Here is a 17385-nt window from a genome sequence, read left to right on the forward strand (position 1 = left end):
TCATGTTAGTCATACATACATATATTCATATATCATTTTCATACATTGATTCAAAAATTTCTTACACACTTATTTATAGTATTTCATGAATAAGTATATTTATTTCAAATTAATATTACATTAATTATTTCAATGCAATATTGAATTTAATTGATTACATTTGTGTCGAAATTTTATTTCTTTTAAATTTAAATCTTCTTTACCGACCGCGATATAAAGTCTTTTATAATACATAATGATTGATGATTAAGAAGAAAAAAATAAAAGATCAAAAGTTATTCAAGTTATATCACTAATTATGTAGTTAAAGATATTAATGAAGTAGCATAGTTTAAATTTTCAAAGTTTGAAATATCGCGGAAGTTTGACGATCGATATCTCGAGATAACTCGAGCATGCGCAGAAGTGATATCGAATTTCAGCGTCATAACATCGAATATATCCACGGTGGCAGTTCAGTGTGCATCGCCGAAAGTAAGAATGGGAGTGTTTTTCTAAAGCTTCTCTTTTTTAATTCAATTAGAGATTTAATACAGTTTTAATGTCTTTTTTCTTTATTTATTTTTATTTACAATTAAACGTTGACGATAAAGTTTTCAAGTATCAAGAAATTGAACTGTGAATGTGAGTAATAATACAATTAATATATATTTATTATATTTTATTAAAAGTCAACTTTTTCTATGTTGAACATAATTTATAAACGCATTTCATGCATTATTAAAAAAAAAGTAATTTTATACAAATATGTTTAGTATTCATCTTATTTATTCAAGAATGCATTTTACCTGTACTGCACATAACCTATAAATATCCTTTATGTTATTAATAAGAAAATAATAATAGACAATTTTTCTCTTTTTTGTTAATATTGATTTTACTTGATGAAGAATATACTTTATTTATGCTGCACATAATTAATATTAATTTAATAGATTAATAATAATGTATATTATATTATACATAATACACTTAATATGTACTGTGAAATGAATATTTGAGGGAATACCTTTGATTTGAATTTAATCACTTTAAGATGTCTACGTCAGCTATATACATATTGGATGTCAAGGGGAAGGTGTTGATATCTCGCAATTACCGTGGAGACATAGAACCTGGAGTAATCGAGAAGTTTATGTCTTTGGTAATGGAGAGAGAAGAGGAAGGCAATCTAACACCAATAATACAGATACCGGAATGTACATACGCTTACATTAAATATAATAATCTTTATATTGTATCGATGACTAGAAAGAATGCTAATATTTCTTTGGTATTTGTGTTTTTGCATAAAATGGTACAAGTTATGCAAGAATATTTTAAAGAATTGGAAGAAGAAAGTATACGGGATAATTTTGTAGTCATTTATGAACTTCTCGATGAGCTATTAGATTTTGGTTATCCACAGACAACGGATAGCAAAATATTGCAAGAGTATATTACACAGGAGGGACATAAATTAGAAATACAACCAAGAATTCCTATGGCTGTGACCAATGCTGTGTCATGGAGATCGGAAGGTATTAAGTATCGCAAGAACGAAGTCTTTTTAGATGTAATTGAATCCGTTAATCTTCTGGCTAATGCTAATGGAAACGTATTAAGTTCTGAAATAGTTGGTGCCATAAAGATGAGAGTGTACTTATCTGGAATGCCAGAATTGAGATTGGGTTTGAACGATAAAGTATTATTTGAATCGACTGGACGTGGTAAGTCCAAGTCAGTAGAGTTAGAAGATGTTAAGTTTCATCAGTGTGTTAGGCTATCGAGGTTTGAAAATGACAGAACCATTTCCTTCATACCGCCAGATGGAGAATTCGAATTGATGTCTTATAGATTGAACACTCATGTTAAACCTTTAATTTGGATTGAATCTGTAATAGAAAGACATGCGCATAGTAGAGTAGAATATATGATTAAGGCTAGATCGCAATTTAAACGTAGGTCTACTGCGAACAATGTTGAAATAGTAATACCTGTTCCGAACGACGCAGATTCTCCTAAATTTAAAACAACTATTGGCAGTGTTAAGTACTCACCAGAACAAAGTGCGATTACTTGGTTCATTAAATCCTTCCCAGGTGGGAAAGAATATTTAATGAGAGCACATTTTGGTCTGCCATCTGTGGTTGGTGAGGACGTAGAAGGTAAACCACCAATTCAAGTAAAATTTGAAATTCCCTACTTCACTACCTCCGGTATTCAAGTGAGATATTTGAAAATCATTGAGAAGAGTGGTTATCAAGCCTTACCCTGGGTTCGTTACATTACGCAGAATGGTGATTATCAGTTGAGAACGAATTAATTATACATGATAATTAACAGAATATATTAGCTCGAAACATTTTATGAATCCACGAGCGCGTTGGAAGCTTGTAAAAAAAATAAACTGTTCATTTCAAACGATTGTATTTATAGTGTGTAAGAAAATCGATCATTTTTAAATGTTCGAATATATAAATATTTTCATGAATAAAATATCTCGTATATGAATATGTATATCACTTATAAATAATATCTCGTTTAATTGCATTGTTCAATTTTCTCGTTAGATAAACATTTCTTTTTCTTTTTCTTAATACCTTCTTTAAATTTTACAAAATTACTTGGTAATTTACACCCCCTTCTTTTGTTTTATATTTAGATAGAAAAAAAAGTATTAATTTTTATATAACAACTAACGATAAATCTGTAAATATGTTTACTTTTTATAGAATAAATAATGTTATCTTACAAGTAATTTCGTATGTCTTTTACTATTAATTAAGATTTAAACAATTTCTATAACAATGTTAATAAATAAAATATAGAAGTAAAGATATTATTGTATTAAAATCAATGAAAGAATCTAACGTGACGAAAAGGTAACGAATGAAAAGAATATTAAATTTCTCTTTTGAAAACATGACTCGTAAGATTTTTTAATTTTTTTTTTATCTTTTTCCTTTTCTTTTCTTTTCTTTTCTTCTTCTTCTTTCTCTTCTTCTCACACTAACGAACACATTTTTCATCCCCCACTTTTTCTCATAAGCCGGTAAGGATCCTTTTCTCTTTAAAAAGAATTTTTTTCATTCCCTTGCCTTTTTCTTTTACTTGATTTTTCGTATGTTTTTTTCTGTTTTTTTTTCTTTATTTTTAAATAAAAAATTCGCAAAGAAGAAAGGTAGGATAGGAGAATAAAAATATTCTATCTAAATTGAACGTTAAGTTTTCTTCACTTTGTAAACACAACCGAAAGAAATGAATAGCTTGAGCCTTACAAAAAAAAAAAATTAATAAAAAAAGAAAAAGAAATGAAAGAAAAAAATAAAAAGTTAGTAGTAAAATTTTACTTCGGAGCTGACACGCTGTCGGTCGGAACGAAGATTAAAAAAAAAAAAAAAAAAAAAAAAGGGTAGAAAATTAATAAAGAAATAGAACTAAAACTAGAACTAGAAGTGGAGAGAAATAAGAAATAAGAGACGGAGACACGAAAACGCGATTAGAGTGAAACGGTTGTGCGGGGAGAAATACATTTTTTGTATTATTATTTTTTTTTATTATTCTTATTCGTCGTTCAACGCAGGTACCCCGAATGGTCGTAATATGCAAATTCATTCCACGTATATGAGCCCGTAATAATTTTATGGAAATCAGTAGTCTTGCACGCGGAAATTTTACTCTCCTTCTCTCTTTCTCTCTTTTTCTCTTTTCCTTTTTTTTATTTTCATTTTTCTTTTTTTATTTCCTCGAACGCACGCGCTTGACGAGAATTATACGTGGAAGGTAACCACGCGACACTGAGAAACTTTTTAGACCTGTTTTATTATTTTACTTTTTATTCTATTATTTTTGTTTTTTTTTTCTTTTTATTATTGTTACTCGAGTACTTTGGATATCTTCGTTTGATTTCTTTCTTTCTTAAGATATTAAACAAGTTTTGATTATTATTGTATTATTTTTTATTAACAATCCGATATATGAATAGGATTATTGTTGTATTTAAATGAAAAATAATAATAATAATATTAATAAATATAAATATAAAAATATAGAAATGTAAAACTATAAAAAGAAAGAAATGGGAGGAGGAGGAAAAGAAACGGAAAGGAGAAAAACTTTGCGGAACGTGACAGTGCATAAAAAGATGCGTGTAAAACGCAACGAATGCAGATACTGGTAATAACGTTATGTGGTGCATGTAACGAACGATAGTAATACCGTGAAAGCACGGAGATAACGATATTGCTGTTGTTGTCCTACTACTGCTGTATGCTACTGCTGTTACTACTTCTGCAGCACTGCTTATGATAAAGTGGAAACACACGTGGTGTTGCCTTCCTACTGGACTATTATAATGGGACAACCTCTGTCGAATAAATATTTTCTTAACTTTATTACCACAAATACATTCTTATAGAATCATTTTCTCAATAGGTATATTAAAATCTGAAAATTTTTCAAATTTTTCTCATCTTTTCAATTAAAAATTGATTAAATGGTGGGTATTATATAATAAATACTCCTATTGAATATTATATAAGAAGAAAACTATGGATAAAAGAATAAAATATATGTATAATAATATAAAAACAAAAATATATGTATAAAAGAAATTAAATACCTATTTAAAAAATTATTTATGACCAATATATGTGAAATAATTTAAAAAAAAAAAAAAAAGATGAATATACAAAAAAATATCATACTATACTAGATAAGATTAATTTTAAATGCTTATAAATAAATTATTCATATATTTAAATAATTATGTATATGTTAGAAATGTGTGAGTTATTTAAGGAAAATATTTGATTAATTATAATAGCTCGTATAGTATGTGCACTTAAAGAAAATTTCTTAAGTGATAGCTAAATCCATACAATACCAGAAGCATAACCCAAGAGCACGAACCGAATACTACCTCTTACCCTTATTCCCAAAGGAATTTCCTTCTCTGGATGGATCGTTTCATTTCTCGTCGAACATTCGAATAAATTTTCCACATTCAAAGGGCGTTTCACGAGCCACTGATATACCAGTTATATATACATATATATATAAATCATCTATATATACACATACACATACAGACAAAATATATATCGAAGAGATCGACATGAAGATAGAGAAATTTGTTCGCACTAACAAATAAATCTCTACGATCAATCCGATCGTAGAGATCAATAGATCGTTAACGTTACGATCTATCGATTAATCATCTATCGATCATTATTATATTCTCAACGTTATTTTGACGTATAACGTCATCGTTATAATTATCATCATCATCGAATCGTATACGTTAACGATAACACAAAAGAATTAGCGAGAGTGGGAGTGAAAGATAAAGAGAGAAGAAGAAGAAGAGAGAATAGAGCAGAACATTTTAATTAAACTGCCAGTACGTTTGATCGAAACGCATTTAAACATAGATCCACATTTCCGTTTGGACGATTTCATTGTTACTTGACACTCCGATTCATCGCCATTTTCCATTTTCTCGCTCGGAGAACGCACGTCTATCACCGTTTGGGGTTTTAGCATAATCTCGATATATTCCTCGTTGGAAATATAGATAAACCAAAAAGAAAATGATACGGATATAGGAAAATATATATTTATATAACTGTATATATATCATTTTCTATCATTCTATCTCTTTTCTTGTTCTCTTCATATTTCTCTCTCTCTTTTGCTTTCCTCTTACTTTTCCCTATCCCTTATTTCTATATCTTTTCTGTATTTCTTTCCTTATCTCTCTCATACAACCCTGTTCTTCTCTCTTTCTCTCTCTTTTTATTTTTCATCTCACTTTCCCACTCTCCATTTTCTATCTTTTCCTTTTTATGACTCTCCTTATCTTTCTTTCTCTTCTTTTACTTTATCTCTCTAACGTAAGAGTTGTTATTTTTGTTTGTTATAAAGTACGACTAGATAATAAATAAATAAATAAATAAATCATGGGATATAAAATCTGATCGTATATTTCACATCGCAAAATGATATTACCCCTTTTTTCTCTCTCGATGTTTTATTATACATCTATAGTTAGGTATATCTATAGTAAGTCACAGAAGTATTCGTATAAGATTTCACTTTAAATTTGAAGTAACTGATATTTGCTTGTAATGCAAAGCTTCAAAGTTCTTACATACACACACACACATTCACAGAAACCTTTCTTATTTTTTAGAATTATTAAACTTTCAACTTGATATCAATTTGTATGGAGATGAATTTCTGAAAAATATGATAATTTGATTGAATTGATTACAAAATTAATCTCACTAGAATATTTATAATTATAGTAAGATATAATAAAAATACAATTATTATTAATATAATTAATATTTCTTTTTATTTTATAAAGCTTTTGAGACAATTGGGTATACTCCTCGTGAAATCAATTTCTTTTTTAATCAATTATGTCAAATTTGACTTCTATTATAATAAAATGCTCATTAGCAATTCAATTGATATAAATTGAAAAGATTAATAATCTTAAAATACACGTTACTTGTTTATATAAAATTTTGAAATATTGTATTATAAGAAATTATTGATTGTATTAAATTGACAAAGCTGGGGATTATTATTGTGACTCGCTCTATGTATTTGTTTCCCCCTTTTATATTATGTGACTCGACGTTTCTCTGTGATTTATCTGAAATAAAAGAAAAAGGAAGAAACGTTTATGAAAGGTGAAAGAAAATAGAGTGTAGTAGCAGAGGTTTTGAGGATGAGTGGGTGGGAGTGGGAAAAGGGCGTCCGGCACTCTTTTCACGCTGACATGAGTGACAAAACGACGACTGAGACTCTGCAAAAGAAGAGTTATCCTCTCCCTTTCCCTTTCTCTATTTTTCCTTTCCTTCCTTCCTTCCTTCCTTCTTCACTCACCCTTTTACTTTCTTTTTCCTCGTGTTATCCGTCATTGGCTGGGAGCCAATCGTGTGCGAGTCTTCTTTGTTTTCATCCTCTTGGCATAGACGTTTCATTGCAAATTACATTGCCCGAGAACTCCCCCCAACCCTTCAGAATCTTTTCGTTCAGTCGATAACTTGAGTAGTGTTCTTTAAAAGAAAAAATAAAAGAAAAAAGAAAAAGAAAATTAGTTTATAAAGGAAGAAGGTATCTCAAAAATCATTAAAATGTACGAATCAAAAATTTGTATCTTAAAAAAAAGAATTATAACCATTTTCATTATGTTTATATACATAAAGATTGTTTTTTTAAATCTGTTTATTAAATATTGAAAATAACTTATTAAAAAAAAATGTTATGTTCATTCAATAGATCCATGATTTTTAGTACACCTTGTATACTAGAGTCTTTGTTGATTCTGTCTAAAGGAAGAAAATATGAAATTTGAAGTTTTTGAAGCAAGCAAGTAAGCAAGAAGTCGTCAGTTTAATGATTGATCGAACAATAAACGTATTTCTTCCCTCACCACCACCACTCTATCTCTCTTCTAGAAGGAAATTTCATTTTTAAGAGAAGGTAGATGAACATGGGCTGTTTATTGCGCGAGTAGTATAACACAGGAGAATAAACGAGGAGAAGTTTAAGCTCGACGACGCGAGACGACGAAACTCGAGACTCTTCGAGAGTTTAAGTCCTTCGTGATGAAGCGTCGCGTTTTAGTTTCTCTCTTTCTCTTTTCTTCTCTACTTTACTTTATCCTTTCTTCCTCGAAAGATGTTGCTCCTTTATCTCGAACGTTACGAGGGTTGAAATATTTCCTTCTCGTGCATCCATCCTTGTCCCTTAACTTAGAAAATTTCTAAATTTGTTTTCGACTTACGCGTAAATATATATGTTCCATATACACACTATTGGTTTTTTCCACTTTAAATTGAAATATTTATTATTTCACGATTAATAATAATAATAATAATAATAATAATTAACTCTTTTCCATTTTGAAAAGGCACATTCTAATTTATAGAAATAATCAATTTGATTTGTAAAAGGATTTAATATTGGAATATAAAATTTATAGTAGTATTTTTTATATAGTTGTTATATATTTATAGAAATTTTTATAGAAATTTATTATATTTTTAAAATTTTCAAATATTTTATATACTAATAGTAATATAAATATATACTATATAATATAATATTAAAAAACAAGAGTATATCTTCTTTATCTTTCTTTCTCTTGTTCTCTCCATTTAAGTTTTTTCTACTTCGAACTTGTCGGACTAAAACGTCTCATCTGACATAATCTACTTTGTAACGTGTACATAATGTACAAATGCAATAATTACCATCGTATTTGAAGATAAATGAGCCGATTAACCGTACGTTTACTCGTTTTACCTTTCAACCTAATGTCATTATTATGGACACATACTATATTATACATGATGTATGACGATTATGACTTGTATTTAGAAATACATTGCTCTCAGGTCTGATCAAATGTCGAATCGTTTTCTACTTCGTCTATAAACAACAATATCAACCAATGTGCACACTATAATAATGATTGGCATCGTTTGAAAATCTCACCAGGCTGATTATACATCGATTCATACTACTTCGATAAACACACGATTACAATAATACATGACCGGTCTGTTGATCATACGTCCACTCGTTTTACTCTTTTAGATAACATTATTATCATACGCATACATGTATATATATATACAATCGGTTAACATTATTTGATCATCTTACAAAATGATACAAAAGTTCATTCAAATTAGTGCCATATTCAATATTGATGCAATCAATAAAAATACGTAAACGTTCTAATGCAAATACGTTTCGCACGAATAAAATTATTGTTTTGACGAATGAAACATTCAGATTGAACGTAATTATTATTCATTTACTTAACAAACAATTTTGATTTTCTATAACGGAATTTCTCTAAATTTTCCATTTAACGACTTCTTTTACCTGAGTCAATATTATTTCATCTTTGGGTATGGACTCTATGCTATATTATCTTTTACTATTATATAAACTAATATAGATATATTATATTATATTATATTATTATTATTATTATTATTATTATTATTATTATTATTATTATATTTTATATTATATATTTATTATATCTAAATTGGTTTTTAATGAATTTTCATGTACATAGGAATTTCTTAATTTTATACAAAATTGCTATACGAAATTTGATAATACGACATTCATTTCAACCAACTTTCTATCTTTTTGTAAAATGGTCAAATAATTTTGACCTGTATTGTATATCTATTTATCCGTATACACATGTATAAAATGACAATTACGGTTGAGGGCTTAAAAATATATGTGAATTTGACCAGCTGTCAAATTATTCTACTTTCCCAACTTGAAAGTTATTATTATTTATTGTAAATAAATGTGTATATTTATATCATAATAACCATCATAATTCCTATAATTTGAAAGTTTCAGTCTGATTATATATCGATCGTTGTTACTATATTATTACTCTACACATAGATATACACGATCGTGATTATGGTCGTTTGAAAATCTCAACAGGCTAATCATCATAGATCGATTCATACTTTCTACCTCGCAACGTGATATTATTACTATAAGCCTTGGGTATACGGAATGATGATTATGGTAGTTTGAAAATAATATGAGTCGCATGTTTGATCAAACGTCGTCTCGTTCTACTTTTATTGCTGTATGGTATTATACGTCTATCTTGTAAGCTGATTATAATAACGATTGGCATCGTTTCAACATTCCATTCAACGTGATTTTAATCGTATATCAACTTGTTCTAGTTAATAATAACGCACAATAATCAATATCTAAAATTAGAAACAAAGTATATAGAAATATACAAAAAAATATCCAATATTATTTTTAATTAAACTTACTGTTAAATATAGCAAAAAACAAATGTTAATGTTAATTTTGTAAGAATTCAAATGTCTTGAAACAAATATTAAAAATGTGAAACACCAGAGAAATAATTTAATAAAGAATAATTAAACAATTAAATTTTTACCACAAGAAAATATATAAAAGAAATAAATTTTGTAATATACAATTAACATTTATTTTAACTTATATATATTTTGAATATTGTCCCATATTCCCTGTTATATGTTGTATTACATTAAAGATATAGACATGTGTATGTGTGTGTATGTGTACGTCAGGTTAAAGGTACGATACGTCGTACTGATTCTACTTAAATTACTTTCTCGAATCGAAATCACTCGGTCGATTTCCGATAGGACGATTCCAACTACTCGATTAGCGGACGATTTGTCTAGGCTCGGTTGATTATACTCGGATTCGATATACTACTATATCTACTAGATAATTAAGGTTCGAGTAAATCGTGTTTCGTTCTACTCCATATCACTCAGACGTATATATGTATTTGTATGTGTGTAAACATGCACAAATTAGCCGACTCTAGTCGAATTTATATGCACTATTCGAATTCAACATAGAAACAGCTGCATCTACTGAATCGTGTCCTTCCTCTCTCTCTCATACACGTACACATATACATATACACTCTCACGATGTTTCAAACGTTAGTCGGTTCCTATCTAATAGACATCGATCGACAACGGAATGGAATTAGCTTATACTACAATTTAACTATATATATATTCGTGTTTATAGTAGGTGAGTGTATATATGGGTGTGTATGCATATCTTGCCTTATTAATTAGGTATTATCAGATTACATTGTAAGTAGCACCCTATTCTATCGTTAAGATGAGATTTATCCTAATCGTATCTAAACGATGATATATAAGAACCATTTTCTTAACATTCTGTGTATTTATATATATATTTCTATGTTGTAAAGATTGAATAAAAATTTCTAAATAATTTTACAAAAATTAACAAATCTAAGGAATAGAATAATTTATTTTAATATTACTTATAATTGTAAATTATTTAATAATTATTTATTGTTGACTATTATCAAGAAATGAAATATATGAAATAAAATATAAATTATAAAATAGAATAAAAAGTATAAATAAAATAAGTTTCAAAATTACTATTATTTATAAATTAAAAATTAAATCCTATTAAATTCTTTGTTTCTCTCTTTCTATTTATTTCCTTGGTGAATAATAAAAATCAAATCGAGTATATTAAATAAATAAATGATTTCTAAGACGAATTGGAGTAAATTTCATTTCGTTATCGTCATAGTTGTCGTCATCGTCGTCGTTTCTTCGATCGTAGAGCTAATATTACTACCTTCGTCGCCATAACGTTACTGAAACGACAAAAGCGTTTCTCGCATCAAACGAACAGCCACCAAGCAACCAACCAACCAGCTTGCTTGCTAGCTAGCTAGAACTGCTGCTGCTGTTAGTACCTTTACCTACCTACCTTCCTACCTTTCTACGTACCTACCAACCAACCAACCAACCAACTGACTGCTGCTACATACTTCGCTTTGGCTCCTGTACAATAAATAGTCGTACCGTGCGATAAGAAGTTACGGGAATGTCAAGCGTAACTTCCTACTAATACAACTACCACCACTACTACCACCACCACTACTACTACTACTATTAGTACTAGTATTGCATAGTACTACTATTACTATTATTAGTAGGTAGGGAGCCAAGCAACGATATTCCAGCAAGTGGAAACGGCCCTGTTTACTCGGACAAAAGAACAAGATAGAGAACTGGCAAAGGTTACACGTTAAACTATGACCATACAAACTGCTGTTTTCACATATGTATATGTCTAACTATGTATGCAACCTATGCACATATTTATTTGCTTTGCCATCATATGATAAGTTCCTTTCATCTATCTTCAACATTCAAAGGAATTACCTTTTTAATACCATCTATATTTTCATATCCCATGTATACATAAATTCTCTCTTTCTCGTTTTTTTCTTCTTTTTTAATATCGAAAGTGTATTGAATAAATATGCAATCGAATTTTTCATAAATTAAATAGAAAATTTGAATTGATGATATTTCGTTTAAAATTGATTAAATTTACTTTGTTGAAATTAAAAATATATTTGATACATCGCATATAAGTAAATATGTTTATTTTTGTTGTTGTTTGGTTTTAAATAAATTACTTGATTTTCTTTGAATCATTTGAAAGATATACAAACATTAATAATAAATATGAGTAATGAAATATAAGCTTACAATTAGATTAAGAATATTAACAATAAATTTAATGCAAAATATTGTTGTATCCGTTTCACTTAGAATTAGTTAAAACGTTATCGTCCCTTTTAAACGGTGACGTCTATCCAGCTATCAACGCTACTCTGTGGCATCAAGGCTTCCGTTCGAAATGAAATTACCTTGGTTGGGACGGTTGAAACTTCGATAGAGCAAGAGCAAGAGCAAGAACAAGAGCATGAACATGAGCATGAGAGCATGAACATAAGTAAAAGCTAGAGCGAAATAGAAACAGAGAGAAGGGGTGAAAAGGTAGAGGGAGGAAGTGGGGACTTTCACCACGGCTGTTTTTAGAAACTAACACCGCTTCTCCCTACGAAGTTCAAAGTTCCCGCGGCTTTGATGCCATGAGAACGGAATGAATCTCATTAAAATCGCGGTTCATGCTACGTTTTACGGCTTCCCAAGGGGTTGCAATCGAGAACCAAAGAGAAAGAAAGAAAGAGAGAGAAAGAGAATATAAGTGTATGTGTGTGTGTGTATTAGTGCGAAAAAAATTAGGATGAGAAATAGGAGAAAGAAGTGGAGAAAAAGTGTTAGGTAAGGTCAAAGACATAATTATATTAGAATAAAAAAGAAAGATGGAAAGAATGAAAGAGAAAGATTGAACCAACGGACAGAGATAGAGGATAGATCATTTTATGTGATTAGAAAATAAAATATAAATATATATATTTAATATATTAAGGTTAACACACATAAGAAATAATTATATAAGAAAGATGATATATATTATAGTAAAAGAGATTATTAGATGATATTGTTGGTTAGTTGATCAAAAATTTTAGAATAATTTTGATCAAAGGAAGATTCTCTTTGATAACATAATTTCTAAATTAAAAATATTAGAGCAAGTTTTTCATAGCCATCGTCAATATTTTTACTCGTATTCTTCATTTTATATATATATTTTTTTTAATTAAATTTCAAAATGTATAGAATTTCTTCTTTAATTTATTTTTTGATAGAATTAATGACGAATGTTATAACTTATTTTTTATCAATTACTTTCATAATATTTCAATTTACAAGATGCACGATCCGATAAAGTTATACGTTTTTAAAAGTCGTGTATGTGTCAAAGAAAATAAGAAAAAAAAACCACAATTTTTATTCAATCGGATATAATTATGATAGATAAAGAAAGATGAATGAAAATGATCCGGAAAAAAAGGGTAGACAAATAAATGAAAAGAAAAGATAGGACAGATAAGAAATCGTTAATTAACTCGACGACATTAAAAAAGAAATTCGATCGTTACTAGTTCTTGTCGAACTCGAGACCTTAAAATTTGTCCTCTTCGTTTCTTTCTGTACTCTTTCTTTCTTTTTTTTTTTTCTATCTTTTTTTTTTTTTTCTTTTTTGCTCCTTCTTTCTTCACGTTGCCGCTTTCCGTAGAAAAGTACGAAAAAGGTAGAAACAAATAGAATGTCACGACTATGATTTTCTTTGAGAGACGCAACCTTCTTACCTTTCTACCTTCCTTCCTTCCTTCCTTCGGTCTCGTGCTTAATTAGAACCTTTCGTTCATTTCTTTTTTCTCTCTCTCTTTCTCTTTCTTTCTTTCTTTCTTGTCTTCCCTCGAACGAGTTCAACGAACTTCCATCCTTCTGTTCTTTTCCTTAATATTTTTCACTTCGTTAAATTCATTTTTTTTTTAATTCTTTTTATCTTTTTTTTTTTTAACATTATTCACTTTTATAATATAAAATTATTATATTAATCGTCAATTCGTGTATGCTCATTTATTATGATACTATTAACAATCCTTAACAAAAGTTATTTAAATTATCGCGATTGTAGTAAAATTAAATAAATAAAAAGAAAAACAAATGGGAAGATAAAACATTGAGAATGTTGATTTTAAATTGAATATTTAAATTGTTAAACGATACTTCAAATTAAATGGAAAATTTTGTTCATGATGTAATTGATATGCGTTCGTACGTACGTACGTACATACGTGCGTATATTTAACCTTACACAAGATAGGATTTATTTTAAAACACAAAATACTCCAAAAAAAAAAATATTACGAGTTAATACAGGCAAATTTCTGTAATTAACGATACTCAAAAATTTTGAACGAAAAACTTTTTGTTTGCGACCTAATCGTTGTACATACGTATGTGTTTACGCGCGCGTGTATGTGTGTGCAGATATGTATGTTTGATTTTGCTAGCAGGTAAAATTTATTTTATAAAAAGAAGTGAGAGTAAGGGAAGTATGGAGGGGGAGAGGTGGACGGATTAGTAGAAAAAAGAGCAAAATAAATATTTTTCTACGTATTTAATATGGTAAAGTTTTTGTAATTAATTCCCACACAATGTATGTCATCCGTTTAAAGAGAAACTTGATACTAATTGTTCGTATGCCACATAATATAAGTTGAAACATTAACGAATAGTTCTTCTCTCTTTTGTACGTTTTGTTGTGTTGCTACTTTTCAGTTTTGCTACTTTTTTTTTTTTTTTTTTTCATTTTTTTCCACGTAAAAAGTAACTTCGTCCAACCGATTCTACGACGCACGTGTGCGTGTACGCGAACGTGTATACCCGCGTTAGGTATGTGTCGCGTGTGTATGGGTGTTTGCTGCTTTACATACATTTTTCGTAACCAATGCTTTTCGGTTAAACGACGTTCGTTTTAAATAAAGTTCAACTAAAAAACTTTCTTCTACATTTTATTTTTTACTGCGTTGCTAAATTCGAACGAATTATATTATTATTTTGTTTCCATTTATTTTGTTAATATCTTAACCTGACGGTTGAACAAATTAATGATTTAGAAAGGAAATTCTATTTTATAATTAATTTAAATCAAAAACATTGTTATTTTAATTTTATTTAAAATAAATCGAATTAAATATTATATTAGAAAAAAATTTACCCCAGTTAATATGAATCCTTTTAAAATTATACAAATTCTTTTTTTAATATCCTACTTTATAAAATTTATTTAAAATATCTACCAATTACAACTTTTAGTATTTTTTATTTATTATTATTATTGTTATTTTTACAAAATCTAATTATTGTATATTATATTTATTAATTACATTTCTTCTCGACATTAATTATTTGCATATCTTAATAATTATCTCCACCCTTTCGGAAAAAACAAATACCAAGAAACAAACCATTTAAAAAAAGTAAGGACGATAAAAAAAGAGATGCACATCGATACACACACGCACACACACGTTCGTACAAATACACATAGAAGAATATTAGCTCTTTTTAACTATTATATGAAACTACTTAAAGTCTTCTTCCGACGACTGGTTCTTTGTCAAAGAAATGTAAACAGTGGCTCTTTTGACCACTTGGAAGAAGATGTCACCAACCAACGAAGGGAAGAATCGTGTGCTGGACTACGACGAGTACAGAGCTGTCGTGTAGGAGTGAAAGCATTTTGTAAGAAACAAGACAAAAAAAAAAGAAAAGAATAAAAGAAAAAAAGATGAGATAAGAAATAAAGAAATAAAGAAAGAAGAATGAACGAGTGAGTTAGTGAGTGAGTGAATTATAGTGAGTGGGAGTAAGATAGAAAGAAAAAAAAGTAGGGGTGGGGGGTAGAAGGACTTCTACGTTTTCATTTTATTTTCTTTCGTAACTATTCCTTGTACCCTTTTTTTTTTTTTTTATCATTCTATCTCTCTTACACATACACAGTTACGTGAATTCACTATGTTTGTCTTTCTGTCTCTTTTTGTCCTTTTATTTTTCTATCCTTTCTTATTTTTCTATCTTTTCTTACTTTCTTCGTTTTCTTTCTCTTTTTCACACACATACATACGTACACTTACGTTCTTTCCGTATTTTTCCTTCTTTTTCTTTTTTTTTTGTTTTTCATTTATTCTTCTAGTTTCTACGAACAGCATTCATTGTCCACCAGCGAACTTTTCGAGCTTTTCGTGCTTTCGTCTATAAGAGGAACCAGAAGATAAAGAAGATGAAAAAAAAGAAGAAGAAGAAGAAGAAGAAAGGTAAAAGAGAAAGATTGATTGTAAGAACGCTAGAGGCCGAATAGCATTCGGTTCATTTTATATTTTTCTTTTTTTGCTATTCGCAAAATAAAAGCTTTCGTTGTGCTTTTAACGATATTTAGATCTTGTTTTAACTTATAACGAGTAGTCTCACAACTTTTATTAAACTATAATTTGTATTTTTTGAGAAAAAAAAACAAAAACAAAAATAATAAAACTTTTATCTATCTAACGAGCCTTTGATCATGAACATCATGCAAAAATTACGATCGTTAGAATTGATGGCATGAATATACTTACAAAGTCATATTACAAAAAAAAAACATGCTTTTAACACACTATTGAACGGTTTATTATACTGGGGAGGAGGGTGAATTTTTAATGTATATTATAATGATTGTATATTAATATTTGAATGGGAAGTATATTTCGTAATATTCTAAATTTTATGGATTATCCAAATTTTTATAAAACGTAAACGATACATAATAAACAATATTATAGGAAAGACATATAGGCGATTAAATTTTCTACATTTAAAAAAATAAATATGTACATTATTTATCGCTTAGTTAATTATTTATTAATAAAAAAAGCAAAGTTTTCATTATAAATATATTATGATATGTTTCAGTTTTAGAGAAAAAAAATGTCCAATTACTTATAAAAAAAGTTTTTTTATTTCAATTTTCAACTGAGTTATTAATTTTCAGGCAATTCTTTGTTGCAAGTAGGGTAATTTTTTCGATGCTCTTTAACAAAAAAGTTTGATGATGAATATCTTTTGAACGCTTAATTTAATTGTCAAAACATAAGACACCGTTTTTATAGAGCAGTTAATTTCCTACAAAAATTTGTATTGTGCACTTTTTAATAGTCATTTATTGTCGAGTTATAAAATTCCGAAACAAAAATGAAATTTGTCTTAAAATAATCAAACTTAAATCTTCAATATCATTCAAATGGTGAGGTTTACGGAAAAAATATAAGATACCTTTTTTGTAGAGCATTAAATTTCCTACAAAATTCTTCCAGAACATTTTTCTGTACAATCAATTAATGATGAGGTATGCATTTTATTCTATTGGACTGAGAAAAAAATAAAAAACTGCGATGCGGAGGATCTTCCTATTAAAATTAAGAGCTCATATTTGGTGAGAATTTTTTTTAAGGTGTCTAGCAACCCATTTTTCGTGGCATTTGTAAAAAAAAAATAATTGATTTTTTTGACCCACCCTAAT

The 17385-nt window shown here is 28.5% G+C and overlaps 2 protein-coding genes across 2 annotated transcripts in view; one reads left to right on the forward strand and one right to left on the reverse strand.

Moving 5' to 3' along the window:
- NLG-5 (neuroligin 5) overlaps positions 1-17385 on the reverse strand; it is a 148557-nt gene that overhangs the window by 31711 nt on the left and 99461 nt on the right.
- On the forward strand, positions 435-3800 carry AP-1mu (adaptor protein complex 1, mu subunit). Its single transcript, XM_089179217.1, has 2 exons — positions 435-624; positions 1037-3800. Exon 2 carries the CDS (start codon positions 1037-1039, stop codon positions 2303-2305), a length of 1269 nt encoding a protein of 422 aa, XP_089035343.1. The 5' UTR covers positions 435-624; the 3' UTR covers positions 2306-3800.

This window comes from Polistes dominula, unplaced genomic scaffold (assembly GCF_049000335.1).
Source record: "Polistes dominula isolate Pdom_NZ unplaced genomic scaffold, Pdom_raw_medaka contig_373, whole genome shotgun sequence".
Classification (NCBI taxonomy): domain Eukaryota; kingdom Metazoa; phylum Arthropoda; class Insecta; order Hymenoptera; family Vespidae; genus Polistes; species Polistes dominula.

Excerpts from the sequence above, each read along its gene's own strand:
- AP-1mu (XM_089179217.1), top strand. The coding sequence starts at position 1,037 with ATGTCTACGTCAGCTATATACATATTGGATGTCAAGGGGAAGGTGTTG.